The 17,014-nt window shown below is 47.2% G+C and overlaps 1 protein-coding gene across 3 annotated transcripts in view; it reads left to right on the top strand.

Moving 5' to 3' along the window:
- Positions 1-17,014, top strand: part of CORO1C (coronin 1C) — a 54,484-nt gene extending 37,470 nt beyond the window's left edge. For all 3 annotated transcript variants that reach the window (XM_076353149.1, XM_076353147.1, XM_076353148.1), the window contains exons 4-11: positions 6,922-7,051; positions 8,881-9,062; positions 9,650-9,769; positions 10,420-10,524; positions 11,624-11,769; positions 13,028-13,085; positions 13,177-13,422; positions 14,137-17,014. In XM_076353149.1, the coding sequence (XP_076209264.1) occupies positions 6,922-7,051; positions 8,881-9,062; positions 9,650-9,769; positions 10,420-10,524; positions 11,624-11,769; positions 13,028-13,085; positions 13,177-13,422; positions 14,137-14,256 (1,107 nt within the window). In that variant the 3' untranslated portion in view covers positions 14,257-17,014. The remainder of the gene's footprint in view (positions 1-6,921; positions 7,052-8,880; positions 9,063-9,649; positions 9,770-10,419; positions 10,525-11,623; positions 11,770-13,027; positions 13,086-13,176; positions 13,423-14,136) is intronic.

Here is a 17,014-nt window from a genome sequence, read left to right as displayed (position 1 = left end):
TGTGTCTTCCTGGCTTTGTCTTCAGTTGCTCTTCCATTTTTCCTTCCGCTGGGGATTTGTCTGATGTTTGGGAAGAGGAAAGAGAAGAAAGCGTGCCAGTCAGTGGTGAGGTGTTTTGATTTGTAGCGCTTTGCAGAAGGCTGAGATGGTTCCTTACCTCAAATATCCTAATGGATGTAGTGGTGTGTGTTGGGAAGAGGTGGGGATTGGAGGGGAACAAGCCCATCAGGTTTCAGAATTGCTTCAGCCCTTGATTTAAGGGTGACGCTTTCATTTTTTCCTGTATCTATAGGTTGTGAGTAGATGTCAAAAGGTTTTTTTAGTAAATAAAAAATAATCCAAATTCTGCACCTGCCAACCTTGTTCCTGAGACCTATTTTACCTCGGTCAGAGCCCACTGAACAATAGGCGACCTTGCTCCGTGATGGATGTGGAATCCCATGTATGCAAACACAGCAGAATAAGTGAAAGAAAATCCTTGTAAGATGAAATAATGCCAAATAACTTCAGGGATCTTTGGCCATATTTAGAAATGCTGTAGGCTGAATGTTATATTGAAATCTTATTATAGATCATGTCAGATAAATTCCTTTGCTTCTGTTCATCGTTAAAATGTTTGGGAGGGGATTCATCCCAAGAGGCTTATCCTGGGACAGCTCTTGCCTGTGATCTCTCAGTCTTGGAAGCTGAAGCATGTTAACAAAATGTACTATATTTAATATTAAACAAAACAAGAAGCTTCTGCGTTTGTAATGTTCACTACTGGACTAGAACTAAGCTTTGAAGGATGCAGGAATGTTCCTCCAGAAACCAGGATCCAGAAGGGCTGCGAGTTGGAAGGAACGGTCTCTGAAACATGAGCATCAACAGAAGCAGGCGAAGCTAAGGTCCATAGCTGCCTTCTTGGAGGCAGAATAAGTCTCTAATCCAAGTGCAATGAGAAGTATGTTGTGAGGCTCCAGAGGGATTGAATTCTGTAGAAAAACCAACAGTGTTCAATTACAAGTTGTCCAAATGCTCCTAATGTAGACACAGACTGCCTGCAAGAATCTGAGCCTACAACTGCGCAAACAAGCTCCGTGGGGCGTGGGTTCATGGTAGGTTGTCTGTTCTGTGGTTGCCGCTTATCTGCGCACACTGAAGCGAGGGGTGAGCTTCTCCCCATCCTTGGAGGCAACACGCATGTGGACAGACACCACGGTGTAGCTGGCTGCGAGTTTGCACACTCATGTTTGTGTATGGTACCTGTTGGTGTGGCCGTGTCTTGAGCGGAAGGGAGCAAGCAGCTGGGAAGGTGAAATAAGTGAGTCCTTGCTGCGCTTGAAGGAACAAGCATATGCAGCTCATGATTTGGAAGATGTTAGGTGCATGTTAGCTGGAGGCTTAAAATGCAGTGAAGCTGAGTGCCAGCAGTAGCGATGAAGAAAGCAAAGAGGACTGAAGTCTTAAGTCGAATCTCCTGTTAAGTATCGCATAACTTCTGATGGGAAGTGATGTATCCCAAATCATTTGGGACAGTTGTTAACTGAGCTGGACAGAGCTAGAGTATGTAAAGAACAATCCTGGCCTGGACTGTTTGGAAACAAACTGGATGAGCTCATGAGCCTTCACATTTTTTAATTGCTTTTCTGTCCTGGCACAGGTAATTTAGCATCCTGTTTTCTTTGCTTTTCTTCAATAAAGGTTTTGGAGTCCTGCTTCCCGAACAGCCTGTCACTGAATAAACTCATCTTACTTTAAAGGGTATGTGGTTGTTCATCAGCTCTGAACTCTTCATTAGCCAACGTGAAATGAGAAAAAGTGATGTGGTGGAGGAAGTCACGTGGCTTTCTGCAGAAGTGCCAGCGGCTTTTAAAAAAAAACCATACATTTTTAAAGACTGTCTGTGCCTTGGCACTCAAGGATTTAGGGTCTTACCCTCTGCCACAACAGATCTCATCAACGTCAGCTAGACACGTATTGAGGGAGAGAGCATGGCTTTGAGATGCTGTCTAACCAATGTCTCGGAGATGAAGAGGGCCGATTCCCTGCAGCCGTAACTTTGAACTGTTTGCAGCCTTTGTGTTGCACAAGGAAGGTTAACTTGGCCCTTTCAAAAGCTAGAAGCATTTTCATATAAATAAAACCTCAGATCTGTAGAAGGTGGAAATACCCTGTGAGCTTCATATAAACCTTGAACAGGTATGGTATTTGAGATCATTAGACTAGGGATTGAAATAAGGGACTGGGAAAGAAGACATCTTTTTCTGATACTGCTGGACTTTGTAGCTTGGACAGCTTTAAAGGTGTTTATTAACTATTTGCAGCTGCATCGAGATTTTTCTGATGAGAGGGACTTGATAGGTGTGATCTGACAGTTTCGGGTGATACACTCATTAATTTTGCTGTCACATCTGATGCATTCAGAAATTATTTGGAGGTAGAGAAGAAGATGGTGGGGGGCAATATTTAGGACAGCTCACCCTTGCAAGACCACCTTTGTGCAAGTCACGGTGCCAGTGGGTATGAGCACATCACTGTCTGATCCCAGCAGAGGAAAAAGTAGAACGGACCTCTCCAAAACACCGCCTGCTTTCTTCTCTGTGGGAGCGTAGGCTTGTGGAGGAGCGAATGCTCTTCCTTCGTCCCATGCTGGGTATTCCTCGGGGCACGTGTTGGCCTCCGTCCCCTCGTGCCCTTGCCAGTTGGATTGCAAAACCAACAGATTCCTTTTGAGTTGGCAAATACAACTCACTTGAAGTGGTTCGAGATATAATGAAATACTTGTAGTCTGCGAGTGTTTTAAGTATTTCCTCTTTATGCCTTGTTCCCAGTTCTTCAGAAAGTGGCCCATTTCATACATCCAATGTAGCACAAGAGCCCTAATCAGACAAGCGATGCCACGTAGGTAAGGGCAGTAGCCTCTCTGCCCCATTTGCTGTTTTTTTGCCGAATTTCTCTCTTCTTTTGCAGAAGAGCGGGACGGGGAGTTCCCATCTCCTCCGCTCTGAATTGCTTTCAGAAAGACTTCCTTTACAACGCTGTGGCATGCAGATACCTTCTGTGGCCTCTTCTGGTATTCTCTTTGAAGAATTATTTTCTTGTGCCAACAAATAAGGAATTACTTAAATATTCATGCTTGATATTCTGCTGAGTGACTGTAATGTACTGCAGGTTTTTTAATTCAGCTGGAAAATGTTTGATTATATAAGGGCTTGTAGATGGTATCGAAGGGCCTTTCTCAGCTATGGAAAATTTGCTTCATCAGAAGGTGAATACTAATGAGTTTGCATGCAGTGGCCAGAGCAGAGTTCATTTGATTGAGCAAATTGTTTTAAAAAATTAAACCAGGGCCCTTGCAATGACCTGGGACACCAACCTATTAGCAGGCAGTTAAGAACAGGATGAACCAGGACCAGCTAGCTGTGGAGAAGGTCTTACAGCTACAAAAAATGGATGCACAAAGTGCCTTTTCCTGCAGCGATACAAGAGCAGGGACGTAGATAAAACTCAGGGCCCAAACTCATTTGTTTCCTCACGTAATGTGAATATAGGAATTGACGTTGTTTCTAGAAATTGACTTAATCTTCTCTGCAGGTTGGTGCAGGGCCAGAAGAGGCAGTTTTTGATTCTCTTTAAAGGGTATTATAAAAGTGCTGAAAAAGTTTGCTTTATTTTCTTTCTCACATGCTGTTTGTGCAAAACCTTTCCCCCTCCTGCTCTCCCTCGTGAGACCCAAACCTCTACGCACCACCGTGGCGTGACTTCACTTCCTCAACTGCAAACAAAACAGCCATGTTAACTTAAAAAAACCTCACAAAATAAAAAAAAGAAACCAAAAACCCCCGCAAGTGGGAGAGTTGACAAACTGTTACTGATGTCCAGTTAATCTTGCAGTATTTCAAGGTTTCCTTTGTGTACTCATCCCGAGTCCTCACCTTCAGCAGGCTGAGTTCTGCGTCCAAAGCGAAAGTTCCTTAATTTGCCCTCTGAATCTAATTTCATCCCACGCTGAAGACAGGCACCCCACCCTGTGCAGGAATGAGTGGGCCAGGTCGCTTGGGAGCGTACCCTGACCTTTCACACTCCTAGCTTTTTTTTTTTTTTCAGGATTATTAGGTCAATAGTTTCTGTAATCTGCAGAGGATTACACTGGTCTGCAGCTGCTGTAAACTATAGGGGCTTTCCCTTAAACAACAAAAAAAAATCTGTCTGTCCTCCAGAGGCTTTTAAAAAATCCTTTTCATTGGTATTTTGCCTCTAATACCTCCCTTTCCTCTCCCACCCCCTGCACTCGCTGGCTCACGTTTAAACTTGGTCCTAGAGTTTTCTGGCATGCGAGTTACTTTGCTACGAAGCTGCGCTTGCACGGAAGGATCCCTGCACCGTTCCTGGCTGAGACAGCGCAAAACAGAAATGGGGATCTGGGGGACCCCGTCCCTTTGCTCCGGCTGTCCCTCGGCAGGGTGGAAGGTTGGCTGCAGGTGTGCAAGCTGCTCTGACCCTGCTGCTGTCCCTGCGTGGCTTGTCTGCAGTTCACGCTTGGCCCAGAAGCTTGTGCTGCTCCTGGGTCTTTTTGTCAATAAATACAATTTTCAAAGCTACACACACACACAAAGAGAGTGAGGCTGAGTGAATTGGGGCAGGCCGCTTTATCACACCATTTCTCTCAGGGGAAGAAATGGCTGTGTTCATCAAGGCTTGCCATTTTTAAGGGTTCCTCAAGACTCTGGAATAACCAGATGTCTGGCTTCCTGCTTAATCCTCAGTGTGACATCAACTTGCGTAGGTCAGTCTTGGCTGTCACGGCCTTTTCATCTAGCGGAGAAGTGTTTTTGGTGATTTTTCTGTTTCTCATCCCCACGTCAGCTGTGCCCCAGCATCTGCCTGTCAGGCAGAGCCATCAGGCCCAAGCTGCTCGTGTCGAGCGTCCTCCACCCCTGCACTGGTGTCCCCTAATGCTCTGTTGGGCACCTCCCATACCTCTGCTTCAGAGCCCCTGGCTCTCCTGCATTGCCTCTTCTGCTGGCGTCTCCCAGCTCTCATGTTCTCTTTCCAGCTTTCTTACTGGTTTAGGTCATACCCGTTTTCTGCAGCATTGCATCAGTGCTTACAATTGTGAGGGGTTTGGAGGTGGTTCATCTGAGAGACCTGCATACAGTTACGACATTAAATGCAGGTACCAGCTGTAGCAGACTGACGTTTGAAGTTCCCCTGTCAGCAGACATGTTGTAAACTGTTGCTACTGTCAGGCTGTTATTCCCTGACTGGCAAGAAGAAAGCTGCTTCTATAAAAATTGGCGGCTTTGTAACCCAGTTTTATCGTGTAAGGGGTAGGTAAAATGATTTGTTGCAGTTCGCAAGGCATGTTGTGTTTCAGCACAGTCCTCTGCGAGCGTGCTGTGGCTGCAGTCACTAGCAAAGCTGGTGTTGAATTGGAAGTGAGCAGGATGACATCCTGCTTCTCCAGGCTGAATAGCTCCAGTTTGCAACCCAATTTTTAAAACATGACTGCTGGTAAAAGCCTCGGTTTATGTCATCTTGTTGCTAGCACTGTTCCATCAGGCAGGAAGAGAAAGGGGGATTTTCAACCCTTGCAGAGAAATTCTCTGCTGAGGTTGTGTGCCCGTGGCAGGTCATTCCTCCCAGGGTGCTGAGGGTGCCGGGAGGGACGGCACCGAGAGCTGCGTCGGTGAAAAGTGAAAACATTTTAGGGTTATTTAGAGGTGAGCTGGTATGCGCTGAGAATTTTTGCATCCCGGTGGGTTTTATTTAAGCAGCAGCCATCTCTGCAAGAAGGGAGAAACTGGGATTAGCGCAAAAATCCATGTCGCCCTCACGCACGTCTGTCTGCCTCGCTTCTGAAATCAGCTCAGCTCGCATCTGCTGGCTCTGACAGCTTGCTTGGGCATCGTGGGCAGGGTCTGGCAAGCCCTATTCTCTAACTCCAGAAAAAGCAAACAATAGAAGGCAAAGCAAATGTGCTCTAATGCTGCCACCTATCTATAGGTAGCTATAATTGCTCACTGATGGGCTTTCTGTTTAATGTTTTAATACACTATATGTAGGTCAAATTCAGTTCAAAGATGATTGTCCAGTGCTGAATTGCAGGAATAGTTTTGGTAGGGCTGATCCTGCCTTGGGGCATGGGGTGATGGGTTTTGTCTCTCCCGTCCCTGGTCCCTGCCGGTTGCAGAAGCCGCCTTCTTCGGTGCATAAACCTGCTCTGACTCCGCAGCTGGAATTCCAGTGCTCTGCAATCCTTGGGGGTCTGTCCCTTCTCCTGATGGCGCTTACCTGAAGATGCTTGCAACAGAAGGGTTGTGTAACCAAGCAGGCAAGAAGTGAACAGGCAGTTTGCTGCATTCGAAGGTAGTTTCTGCAACGCTAACTTGGTCTGCTTTAACCTTTGCCAGGACCAAACTGCTCTTCCCTAGTTAAATGGTATCTGAGAGGAGGCTCTAAACATAATGTGAAAATGAATTGCTAGTATTTCTAAAGAAATAAAAAGTAGGCACCAGTATAGCTGCAATATCGTCCCTCTGAGACGCAAGCATAATTTGAAAAGGCAGCAGCTTGTTTAGATGGAATTTGAGCTGCAAGGCAAATTTTTTTGAATCCTTCTCAGGCAGCATCTGAAATGAATGGATCTCTGGACACAGCGATAACAGGCCATTTGCAGCGTAAGTAGCCAGTGGTTATGTGCTGGCAGCGTGAGCTAGGAAGGATGTTACGCACAGATCAGCCGAGGGTTTATTGGTGGCTGGAAATGATTCCCTCCCCGATTGTCTCTTCCTGCTTATATTGAGAAGTGACAACTCGGACTTCTGCCGTGGCATGGAATGCAGGATCCATGCCACGCAGGATGCAGGAAGCAAATGAGTAACGCGCTTTTCAGAGGGGATGGCCCTTGGCTAACCATCTTTCCTTTCCCCTTTCCAGGTGTGGCAGATTCCCGAGAACGGACTCACCCTGTCCCTGACAGAGCCGGTGGTAGTGTTAGAAGGCCATTCCAAGAGGGTCGGCATTGTGGCTTGGCATCCAACGGCACGCAACGTGCTGCTCAGTGCAGGTACGGTGCGTCAGGGCTGTGAGGTCAACAAGCATCTCTCCCTCGCGTTTTGCTTGCACACCAGGTATTTTGGAGAAGAGCTTGTTGACTCCTTTTCCTTCTTTCCTCTCCCAGCTGCTTAGGGCCGGTGAATCACAAGACTAATGGCAGTGCCTGGGAACACCGGGACACGTGGCTCACAGCCCCCTCCTTATCTTGGCCTTTTATTATCTTCAGTTTACAGGGACAAGAACCAGGAAATTGTCTGGAGGCATGAATTACAGTATTAAAATTGTTCCAGACTTTATTTGATCTGCAAGTTTCATCCACTGATAACTATTTACATCTGCGCTCTCCTCATCCCTGTTTTCATATGCTTTTATAAAAGGCCCAACTGTTTCTCCTTTTCACTGATCCCTGCAAGGTATCCCAGAGTCTGGCTGTTCCTTCCACAAGCTTTCATTTTCAGCATTTTCCAAATTGTCTCCTTGACTGGTACAGTCTACGCAATGAGATTTTTTTGACCACTGAAAAACAGTCACATCATTATGGAAATAAGATGGATAAGTCATTATCCATTAGCACGGTCTGAGGTTTTCATAGCATGACCTTTAGGTTGGAGCCCAACAAAAGAAGCCAATCCTTTCAGCTGTGTGTTTTCTGTTGATGCAAATGCCTTCTGAGGTACCAGTTTGGTTTTCATCCGGTTTCCCAAAAAATGCTTGGAGTTGCAGACCTTGTGGCAGTTAATGTAATGAAACTCAGTGTGAGAACATACAAAAGGAGAAGGTGATTTTTCTTAGGTAGCTTCCTCAGACTCCTGTACTCACAAGCAGCAAGATGTGTGTGTCCAGGCAGTCCGGCCAGGATTACTCCTAAGAAACACAGAGGAGAAGAGATGCTGTCAGGTCATTGCGGTCTCCAGGGTTCTTCCTGGTGACAACAAACTGATTTGGGATGTCTTTCATGCCCTTTGGGAGTTCAGAGTGATTGTTATCTTTTGCCTTGTTAGATGTTTTCACCCCTCTGGAGCCTTAGGAGAAATTGCTCAGTCACACATTGTGCTTTCTTTCCCTTACCTGGTCCTCCAGTCCTATTCTTTATTTTGCTGTCATCTTATCTTAGGCTTTATTCTTTGTCTTCTTGCTGCCTGGTCCTTGAACAAAACCACCCGCCTGATGGTTGTAGTCCTTGTGAAACTGCTGGCGTCAGCTTTTGCTGCCTGCCATTCTTTTTTCTCTTTGTTCTGCTGTTTCTCCTGCTGTCACTTGCCTATTTTCCATCCGTGCCACTTTTACTCTTTCTGTCGCAAATCTCCCTGACCTGAGAAGGCAATGACTGGTTGCCAGCCAGTATTCTCACATAGAGAGTTGTAAGAACATCGCCTCTTTGCCCCTGGCATCTCTTGCTCTGTGGTCCCACAGCTGAGCCAAGACCCAAGAGCTGCTGCACAAAGCTCCTGCAGTAGCAGTGGCCAGGGCACGCTTCCACACACTCCCCAGCCTGCAGGCAGCACGTTGGCTGGGGTGGTGGCCAGCTGTGGGAGCAGTGCCCAAATACTCCCGCATAATGCCTTTGTTTGGGACAGCCACAGCACCTCTGAGAGGTGCTCAGTGCTTTCAAGGGAGGAGTTTTGTGCCTTCTCTGGCTGCTTGGTCCCTGCTCTGAGCCTGTGTTTGAGTGAGGATGTGCTGCCTGGGGCTCCACATACGTGATGGTGCACAGAGCATGTTTAAGAGACAGCATCTGAGGCTTTGGAGCTGCAGCAGGTTTTATTCCTTGTCCCCTGCTGCTGGCTTTTTTTCTGTATACACCAGCGTTGTGACTTTAGCTGTTATTTTCTATTTTAGGTTGTGATAATGCAATCATTATCTGGAATGTGGGAACAGGTGAAGCCCTCATAAACTTGGATGACATGCACGTGGATATGATTTACAATGTGAGCTGGAATCGCAATGGCAGCCTAATCTGTACAGCTTCCAAAGACAAAAAAGTTCGAGTTATTGACCCTAGGAAACAAGAAATTGTTACTGTAAGTTTGCATGATAATTAAAGAAGCAACTGGGTTTCACTCCAGCAGAGAGTTAGCAAGAGCATATAGAGAAAGAACCTTCTTGCTTAGTGTATATACCATGTTTAGTCGTGCTTTCCAAAGTCAGGAAAAAATTACAGAAGGGATAGCAGTGGTTGAAGGATTTGTCTGGGTTTATTGGGATTAGTGTTTGAACTAGGATTTTAGGGCTCAGTTTTAAAACCTGCAGGAGTGTAATTCCACATCTAATCCTTTTGTATAATTACAGTTCCAAAGTTGTGTATGCAAAGTGGAAATTTAGCAGCCTGCGTACGTGTCGTAGCTTGCAAAGAAGTCTTCCTTCAACCTTGCAAGAGCCTGATAGGCAAAGCTGAAACGAGCCAGGAATGACCGCTTCTCTTGTAGTTTAGTAATTGGTTTCTTCCCTCAAGCATCAAGGCAGATAGTTGGATGTTGCTCCATGTAGTTGTCATCCTGCGTGGAGGAGCAGTGTGTCCTGCCAGCAGTTCTGTGCAGCTAGAAGAGAAGCCACCACCAGATGGGCTTTTCTGTTCATTGCTAGAGGCTAACCTGTAAATCTCTTTCAGGAGAAAGAGAAAACCCACGAGGGAGCCCGGCCCATGCGAGCCATTTTCCTTGCTGATGGAAACATCTTCACAACTGGCTTCAGCCGCATGAGCGAACGGCAGCTTGCCCTTTGGAATCCAGTAGGTTCCTGTCCCATTACTACTTTGCTGTTGTAACGTCCGTTGAGTTACTAGCCCAGACCTGCAGTCACCCACTAAATTCATAGTTCATATACTTGAGCATATTCCCTCTTCCATCTACTGCCTGCTCCTATGCAGGCTTCCTGTGCCAGAAGGTATTGCCGTTATTTAGGCTGGATGTTCACTCAGTAAAGGGAATGAGTTCTCTTGTACCAATCCCTGCCTCACCAAGAGCAGCAATGAAGCTGGGAGCTGCACGTTTGAAGTCTCTGAGAAGATGTACACAGAGAGCAGAGCGTGTGAAGGTCGCTTCATTCTATACGTTGTATGTATACAAGAGCAAGACAGCAGCAATCCCATCACACTGGCACAAGACACTCACTAGCATGACTATGTCATATCTTTCCCTTGACTTCGTGAATTTTCTTGGGTCCTGCTTTTATTGCGTTTTGTGATTAAAATGTCCTTGGCGAATGAATAAGCTTGTGAACATTTACAGCATGTGTTATTGTAACACACAGACCCTTCAGGGTTGTGAAGACACTGCTGCGTGTTCACTAGCTACAAAGAACTGTTAATAATATAGATCCTATGTTAACGTGAGCTTTTTCCATTCTTCGTTAGCATCACTGGCATTTTTTTATTTCCAGAAAAACATGGAGGAGCCAATAGCCCTTCATGAGATGGACACCAGCAATGGGGTCCTGCTGCCGTTCTACGATCCAGATACCAACATTATTTACTTGTGTGGCAAGGTAAAGAGAAGCTTTTGGAATGATTGAGTGTGTTTAGAGGGAGACTCGTGTTGAATAAATGATGCCTGAGAAATGTTCCCCAAGTGTCTCAGTTGAGAAACGTAGAACCAAAAAATTGGCACTGCAGCGATGGTCAGGGCTGCAGACAAATGAGGCTGCTCTGAAATCGGTTTGATCCTCACTCTGCAGGACCATACAGAGAGCCTGTGAAGTCTGCCCTGTGAAGGTCTGGTATGTAATTGGATGTTTGACCCGAATGATTGTACATTAGTGTGAGAGGAAGGTACATTTTAGATGTTCTCCTCCTCGTGCTTGAAGATGACGGAGCATGTAGCAACGCTCACTCTAATTTTGTGGGGTTAAATAATAGAAAACTGGAATCGCGTGCTCCTTTCTAAAAGCAATTTGTAGGCGTTAAGTGCTCTAAAGTGCTCACTTCTGATGCCGCACCTTTGGACTTCGTACAAATAGGAGCCAAAGACAAGATAAACAAGTAATTACAAAGGAGGATCCATACAAGTACGTTCAAGAATCTCATCTGTGTAAACAGCTAATGAAAAATACTTGTTTTATATCTGCTACCTCTCCTGCTGTTTCAGAGATGCTAGTGTAGTAGAATTGCCTGGAATCAGAGAGAAGCTGCTTTATAGCCTTTCTGCCTGACTGTGGCAGAAAGTTTAGCTTTTTCACGAGCGGAGATGTGGAAGTTGACAGCCCCAGTCTTGAAGCACGAGCTCGGGTCACTGTAACACAGTATTTTGAAGAACAGCACTTATCACTGAGAAACTGTTCAGCTAATGTACTGGGGTTACAGCAGGGGTCTGCTTTATGGTAGTTCTGCGAGAACACAGCAGTGTGCTGTCTGATAGCGACTGCTGTGAGCAGCCTGAGATGAGACATATTCGACTGGTGAGCAATGGAAGTTTTAGCTTGGAAAAAAAATAGCTATAAACTGTGCATTGCTCCGTGGCGGCGTTCCTGGAAGGAAAGGCTATCGGGTGAGACCAATGGCTGCCTAGCCTAGCAGGGAGCAGGTGTGTGGGCACGGGGAGCATTGGCCCCTCCAGCCTCTGGAGCGTCCTCCTTTCATTTCTTGCAGGGTGACAGCAGTATTCGCTACTTTGAGATCACGGACGAATCCCCCTACGTTCACTACCTCAACACCTTCAGCAGCAAAGAGCCGCAGAGGGGCATGGGGTTCATGCCAAAGAGGGGCCTTGATGTGAACAAGTGTGAGATTGCCAGGTAAGGAGAGAGGCTGTTGGGGTGCGTGGTGTCATCTTAGCAAGCCACCCTGTCGCAAGCTCAGCCATTCAGAAATGGAAAGTCCTGCTACTGCACCTGGACAGTGCAAGCCACGTTCCTACGGTGCACATCAGCTAGCTCCCTGCAGGCAAGGGAGGAGTATGGCAGGAGGGGAAGGGGCTGGGAGCCTTCTGTAAAACCCTTGTGTGTGCTCCCCACTGGGAAACCAAGCGCTGCTGGGTGTAAGACCCCGCTGTTGGAAAGACCTCTCTGCCACACTATTGCTTCTGCAGTGTTTGTTTGGACCTGTGACATGAAGTGATGCTGTGCTGGGCATAACATGATATAACCTCAAAATATGCTGGGACTTAGGCTGAGTCTGTTATAAATGAATGAGTCATGTCTAGCAGAATACATTGTCTGCAGAAAACCTAGTATCAGGTCGGTTACAGCCTACACTGCCAACATATTGATGATAACTTTCGGTGCCTAAGTCTGCGATCAGTCTCCAGCTTGTACACAGTAAGCGGGTTAGAAGCTGTTTTCAGGAATTTAGAGAGAAATTAAAGCAGCAGTGCAGTGACCAGAGTGCAGCTGTGATTCAGAAAACATGGCAAAGGAAGAAAGCATCTCAGGAAAGCAGGTTTGTGTCACTGCAGTGGCTCCTGGCGCACCGCTGGTAGGGAACATGCTGGATGTTGCCCATGAAGCCTTTTGAGGCTCCTTTGATTATTAATGAAAGCAGGAGCCCCTGAAAGGGAGCGGAGCCTGCACTTGCCTGAAAGCACATGAATATTTCGGCAGCAGTGCCCGGTGGCCAGGCTGAGGACGTTGGAGTTTGTGGCACTGGCCCAAAGCAGGACTGCAAGGGGTGACTGGAGCGTGGAGACATGTGTGAGCGGTGAGCAGCAGGCTGGCTAGTGTGTACCTGTAAATTACTGGTGTGGTGCTTGTCTCGATGGTCCGAGCAGTGGGCTGTGCCTTGCTGACAGCCTCCCCTGGCCAAAGTATGACCCTCTGAAGTCATCCAGTACCTAAGAGGGGAGCTTTGCACGCACCCAGGTGGTTTTCTCCAGCCCTTGCAGGGCCCTGCAAGTCCTAGCATGGCCCAGCTGTGACTCCTTAGGGTTGGTTGCTCATTTCACATTGCCTCTGTCTCCCGGTACACTGCTGTGTGTGAGCGGCAGAACCGAGGCCTCCTTTGCACGGCGTTGGCTGTCCTCACGTCTAAGTTGCACCTTTTCATTTTCTTTGAAAGGTTCTTCAAGCTTCACGAGAGGAAATGTGAGCCCATCATCATGACAGTTCCTCGAAAGGTGAGCACTACCTCCTGGTTATGTGGTTTGAAGCCAGCTCGTGCCTTCCAGCCCCAAAGCACTTGACCAATTAATCTCTTCTGGCTTGCAGTCGGACCTCTTCCAGGATGACCTGTACCCTGATACAGCTGGCCCAGAAGCAGCTCTGGAAGCAGAGGAGTGGTTTGAGGGGAAGAATGCCGATCCCCTTCTCATCTCCTTGAAGCATGGGTACATTCCAGGCAAGAACAGGGATCTCAAGGTGGTCAAGAAGAACATACTGGACAGCAAGCCTGCTGCAAACAAGAAAAGTGATCTCATAAATGCTCCAAAGAAAGCAGCTGATGCCTCAAACACTGTGAGTAAAATCCACAAGCTTTTGGGGATGGTGGCCTGAGATGTGACTACCAGGGTGGTGCATCTTCAGAAATAGTTATAACAAAGCTCAAGCACGTATGACTCAAGTACCCCGGGACTTGGGTGCCGGTGGGTGACCCGGAGTTGAGGTGGTACTTGAGTTGTGGCGTTCCAGGCAAGGTTTCTGTAGCTGTGGAAGATGACTGGGAATTGTGACACAAAGGAAAGCTTGATTTGTTGGTCCAGCCACCCACCTGCCTGGGACAGCTCCTGTGCACCTCTTTTGTGTGTAAAACCCAGCACAGACAGTGGGACAAATGAGCCTCAGACTATGCAGGTCCAGAAGGAGGTTGTACGAGTTCTTAATTGGGAGTGGTAGCTAACGTGTGGTATAGTAATATGCCGAGATGTGGAAGCGACAGCTGTCAGTCAAGGAGGTCCTTAAACACTGTTAAAGAGCAGATATTGGTCCAGTACGTCCCTGAAGCTTGCGCTGCCGCCGCTGGAAATGCTGGTCCATGCCCTCAGCATCACAACTGCCGCAGTGCCTGTGCCAGGCGTGTGTTGCATACTCAGCCCGCTTGCCTGTGCACCCTGGCACGCTTATGGCTCCCAAGAATCCCATTCAGAGGAGCCCCTTGCTTTGAAAACTCCCGTCCGCAGAGCACTTCCCGCCAGCTCTCCTAACAAATACATGTCTTGTCTTGTCTTCCAGCAAAACGAAGCCAAATTGGATGAGATTTTGAAAGAGCTGAAATCTATAAAAGACACGATCACCAACCAAGACGAGCGCATTTCCAAGCTGGAGCAGCAGATGGCAAAGATCGCGGACTGAGCGGGGCGAGCGGCGCTGGCCCCGCCGCCAGCCCAGGCACATTCCAGTTCCCCAGTTCGGCAAGCAGCAGCCTGCAGCATTCCAGTACGAGCTTTCCTGTTCTCCTAAATTCACGTCAACGAGAGCCGATGATTAAAAGCCAAGCTTTTTAGTGAAAGATTTTTTTTTTCCTGATGTTTTAATGAATTTATGTGACTCTGTCAAACAAGTCAAAAAGAATAAGTGCTACTTTTACAGTCTTTTTTTTTTTCCAGGTGTTACGAATTCTTGAAAACAAATCCATTCTGACTTTCAATGTTGTGCCCAAATATCTTTTTCTAGATTTAGGGACCAATGCCACATTGTTCTTAAGCATTTTTTAAAGTTGCCAAAAAAAAAAAAAGTTGCTTTTTATTTTTCTTATTTGCCATTTTGCAGTATTTGTGTTTTAAATTTAAAGGGACAGCACTGCGTGTGTGTGCGTGTGTGTGTGCGCGCATGGTGGGTGTTTATACTGTTCAGAGAACAAAACTGAAGCTATTTTGTATAAATCTTCAATTTTGAACAATCAGATCGGTTTCCTTTGCAGTGTGGCCAAGGCTGCTGCTGAGACCCCTCAGAGATCATACAAGCTGCCTTTCCTGCCTCCCTAATGTGTTCCCATCACCATTGTCTGACAGTTTAAAGAAAAAAAAACCATAGTTCTGGATGAGGTGATTCATCCCACAAAATGCCTCTTCTCCTATTACACCCTACAGAACTTTTGAACTAGCATCATGTTGCCCTTTTAAAATAGTCCCGTGTTTTGGATTCCTCTGGCCATGTCCAGACGGGCATGTTTTACTTGCCACTTTTTTTTTTTTTTATTTTGAGGCAGAAGTCACTTTCATGCAGGAAATGTTTTTACGTTTATCCATGGAGTACAGAGTTTAAGGTGTGCCACGGGGGACGCGAGCCGTGGGACATTTGCAGTCACCAGGTTCTCCGTGGTGTCCGTTTCAGCTGTATGCGTTGCTGTAAATACTTGTTTCTGCACTAGAGCTGCCATGCTCTTTGGCTCATTGACTTTAAAGAAGCTTTTGAAATCTGCGAGCTTGCAATTCTCTGGCCCCTCACATTAGTGCTGATGTTAGAAATTTAGACTCTGCTTCCAAAGCAGCATTAGCAGTAGCTAGGTGACTTTATCATGACGGGTCTCTGGAAACAAAATGCCTCTGTTATTTTTTATAATTTTTTTTTCCTCTCTCCATCATTCTTGCCTCACCACCCAACCATGCCGTAAAACTTTGCAGGAAATTACTTGTTCCCGGATCAGATGAGTGACCTCCATCCCCAGACCTCCTGCACTCCCAGTCCTTTGGAGTGGAAGGGACTGGGGAGGGTGGTTTTGATCCCAGTTCGGAGAACTGGTTTCTCACACGGTCCTTTGAGATCCTCAGGGGAGAGACCCTGTGGGCACGTCAGGCTTGTGAGCTCCTCGTGGAATTTCTTGGATGCCTCAGCTCAGCAAACCTCTGCTTGTGTGGGGTCTCCCCTGCGAGGGGGGCTGCCTGTGTCAGGGACGGGGCAGGCACGGGTCCCTGCTCGCGGGCTCTGTCCCTGGGGCATGAACACGATCCCTGCCACCCCGGCAAGCTGTGCCAGGCTGGATTGCTGCTGCCCATCCCAGCACAGCCCGTCCCCGCAGTGCCAGGGAAATGTCGGCAACCCGCGTCGAGTCCAAAGGTAGGCAAAGACTATCGGGTGCCGAGAGCTATTGGCTGAGGAGCCTCAATACCTGTCCCAGCTGGGGATCGATCCCTGCAGCAGCTCACTGCATCCCCGATGTGCGTGCACGTTTGTGTGCTTGGGAGCCGCCACACCAGAGCAGCGTCCCCCCACCCAGGGCATCCCCGGCGGCTGCCGCTCGGCAGGGGAGAGCGTCCCTTCGTCCAGGCTGAAGTGATCTTTTTTTTTTTTTTTCTCCATTAGGTTAGCTAGAAATCCTCAAATTTTCCATTTTTTCTGGTGTTTGCATGTTCAGAACTTGCAGATTAAGGATTCTCTGTTCTGGAGGGATGTCTGTGTGTGTAAAGGCGAAACCACACCAACGGGACGGCCAGGCGACGTAGCTGGAGAGGCACGAGAACGGGACGTGAAGAGACAGAGGATGTGTTACAATTGCATAGCATGAAAGCTTCATAAAAGTGGGTTTTCTTTGTTTTAAGTGGCGAGCACAGCAGGAGGGATGAGCGTCCCCTGCCCTGTGTCTGTGACCACTGATGCTGGATTCACAGTCCAGACGCTCCGGGTTATTTGAATGTTCGGTGACGTTTTTGTATTGCAGTAAATGGCTGAGATGATGTGAGGTTTTTTGGGCTTTTTTTTGGAAAACAAAACCAAACGTAATGCTCCCCCAAACAGTGATCTCCGTGTTGATTTGTATGTGTGACTTCAGGGTTGTGTGCTTGGGGACCTTTTGTTTTTTCTAATTGGAGGGAAATAAGTTTTCTGAGACGCTGGATTGAAATGCCCGGAGGAGATCGGTGTGTGGTAGATGGTCCGAGGAGGGCGGAGGAAAGGCCGTCCTGGTTTTTAGTTTATAGCCTGTATTTTATTTAAATGAACTGATGCCTAGCCAGGCTCAACCGGAGTCAGTGCCTGAAGCTTTTTGTAGCCGTGATATCCCAGAAGAGAACCAGCGAAGTCCTGAAAGATGCGCTCTTATAGAGCGGCCATAGTATCTGTCCAAATATTTGCTTCCATTTTCAAAAGATAAAAGTCATTGATTATAAACTTC

The sequence above is a fragment of the Aptenodytes patagonicus genome, chromosome 15, assembly GCF_965638725.1.
Source record: "Aptenodytes patagonicus chromosome 15, bAptPat1.pri.cur, whole genome shotgun sequence".
Classification (NCBI taxonomy): domain Eukaryota; kingdom Metazoa; phylum Chordata; class Aves; order Sphenisciformes; family Spheniscidae; genus Aptenodytes; species Aptenodytes patagonicus.
This window is presented reverse-complemented; position numbering and strand designations above follow the sequence as displayed.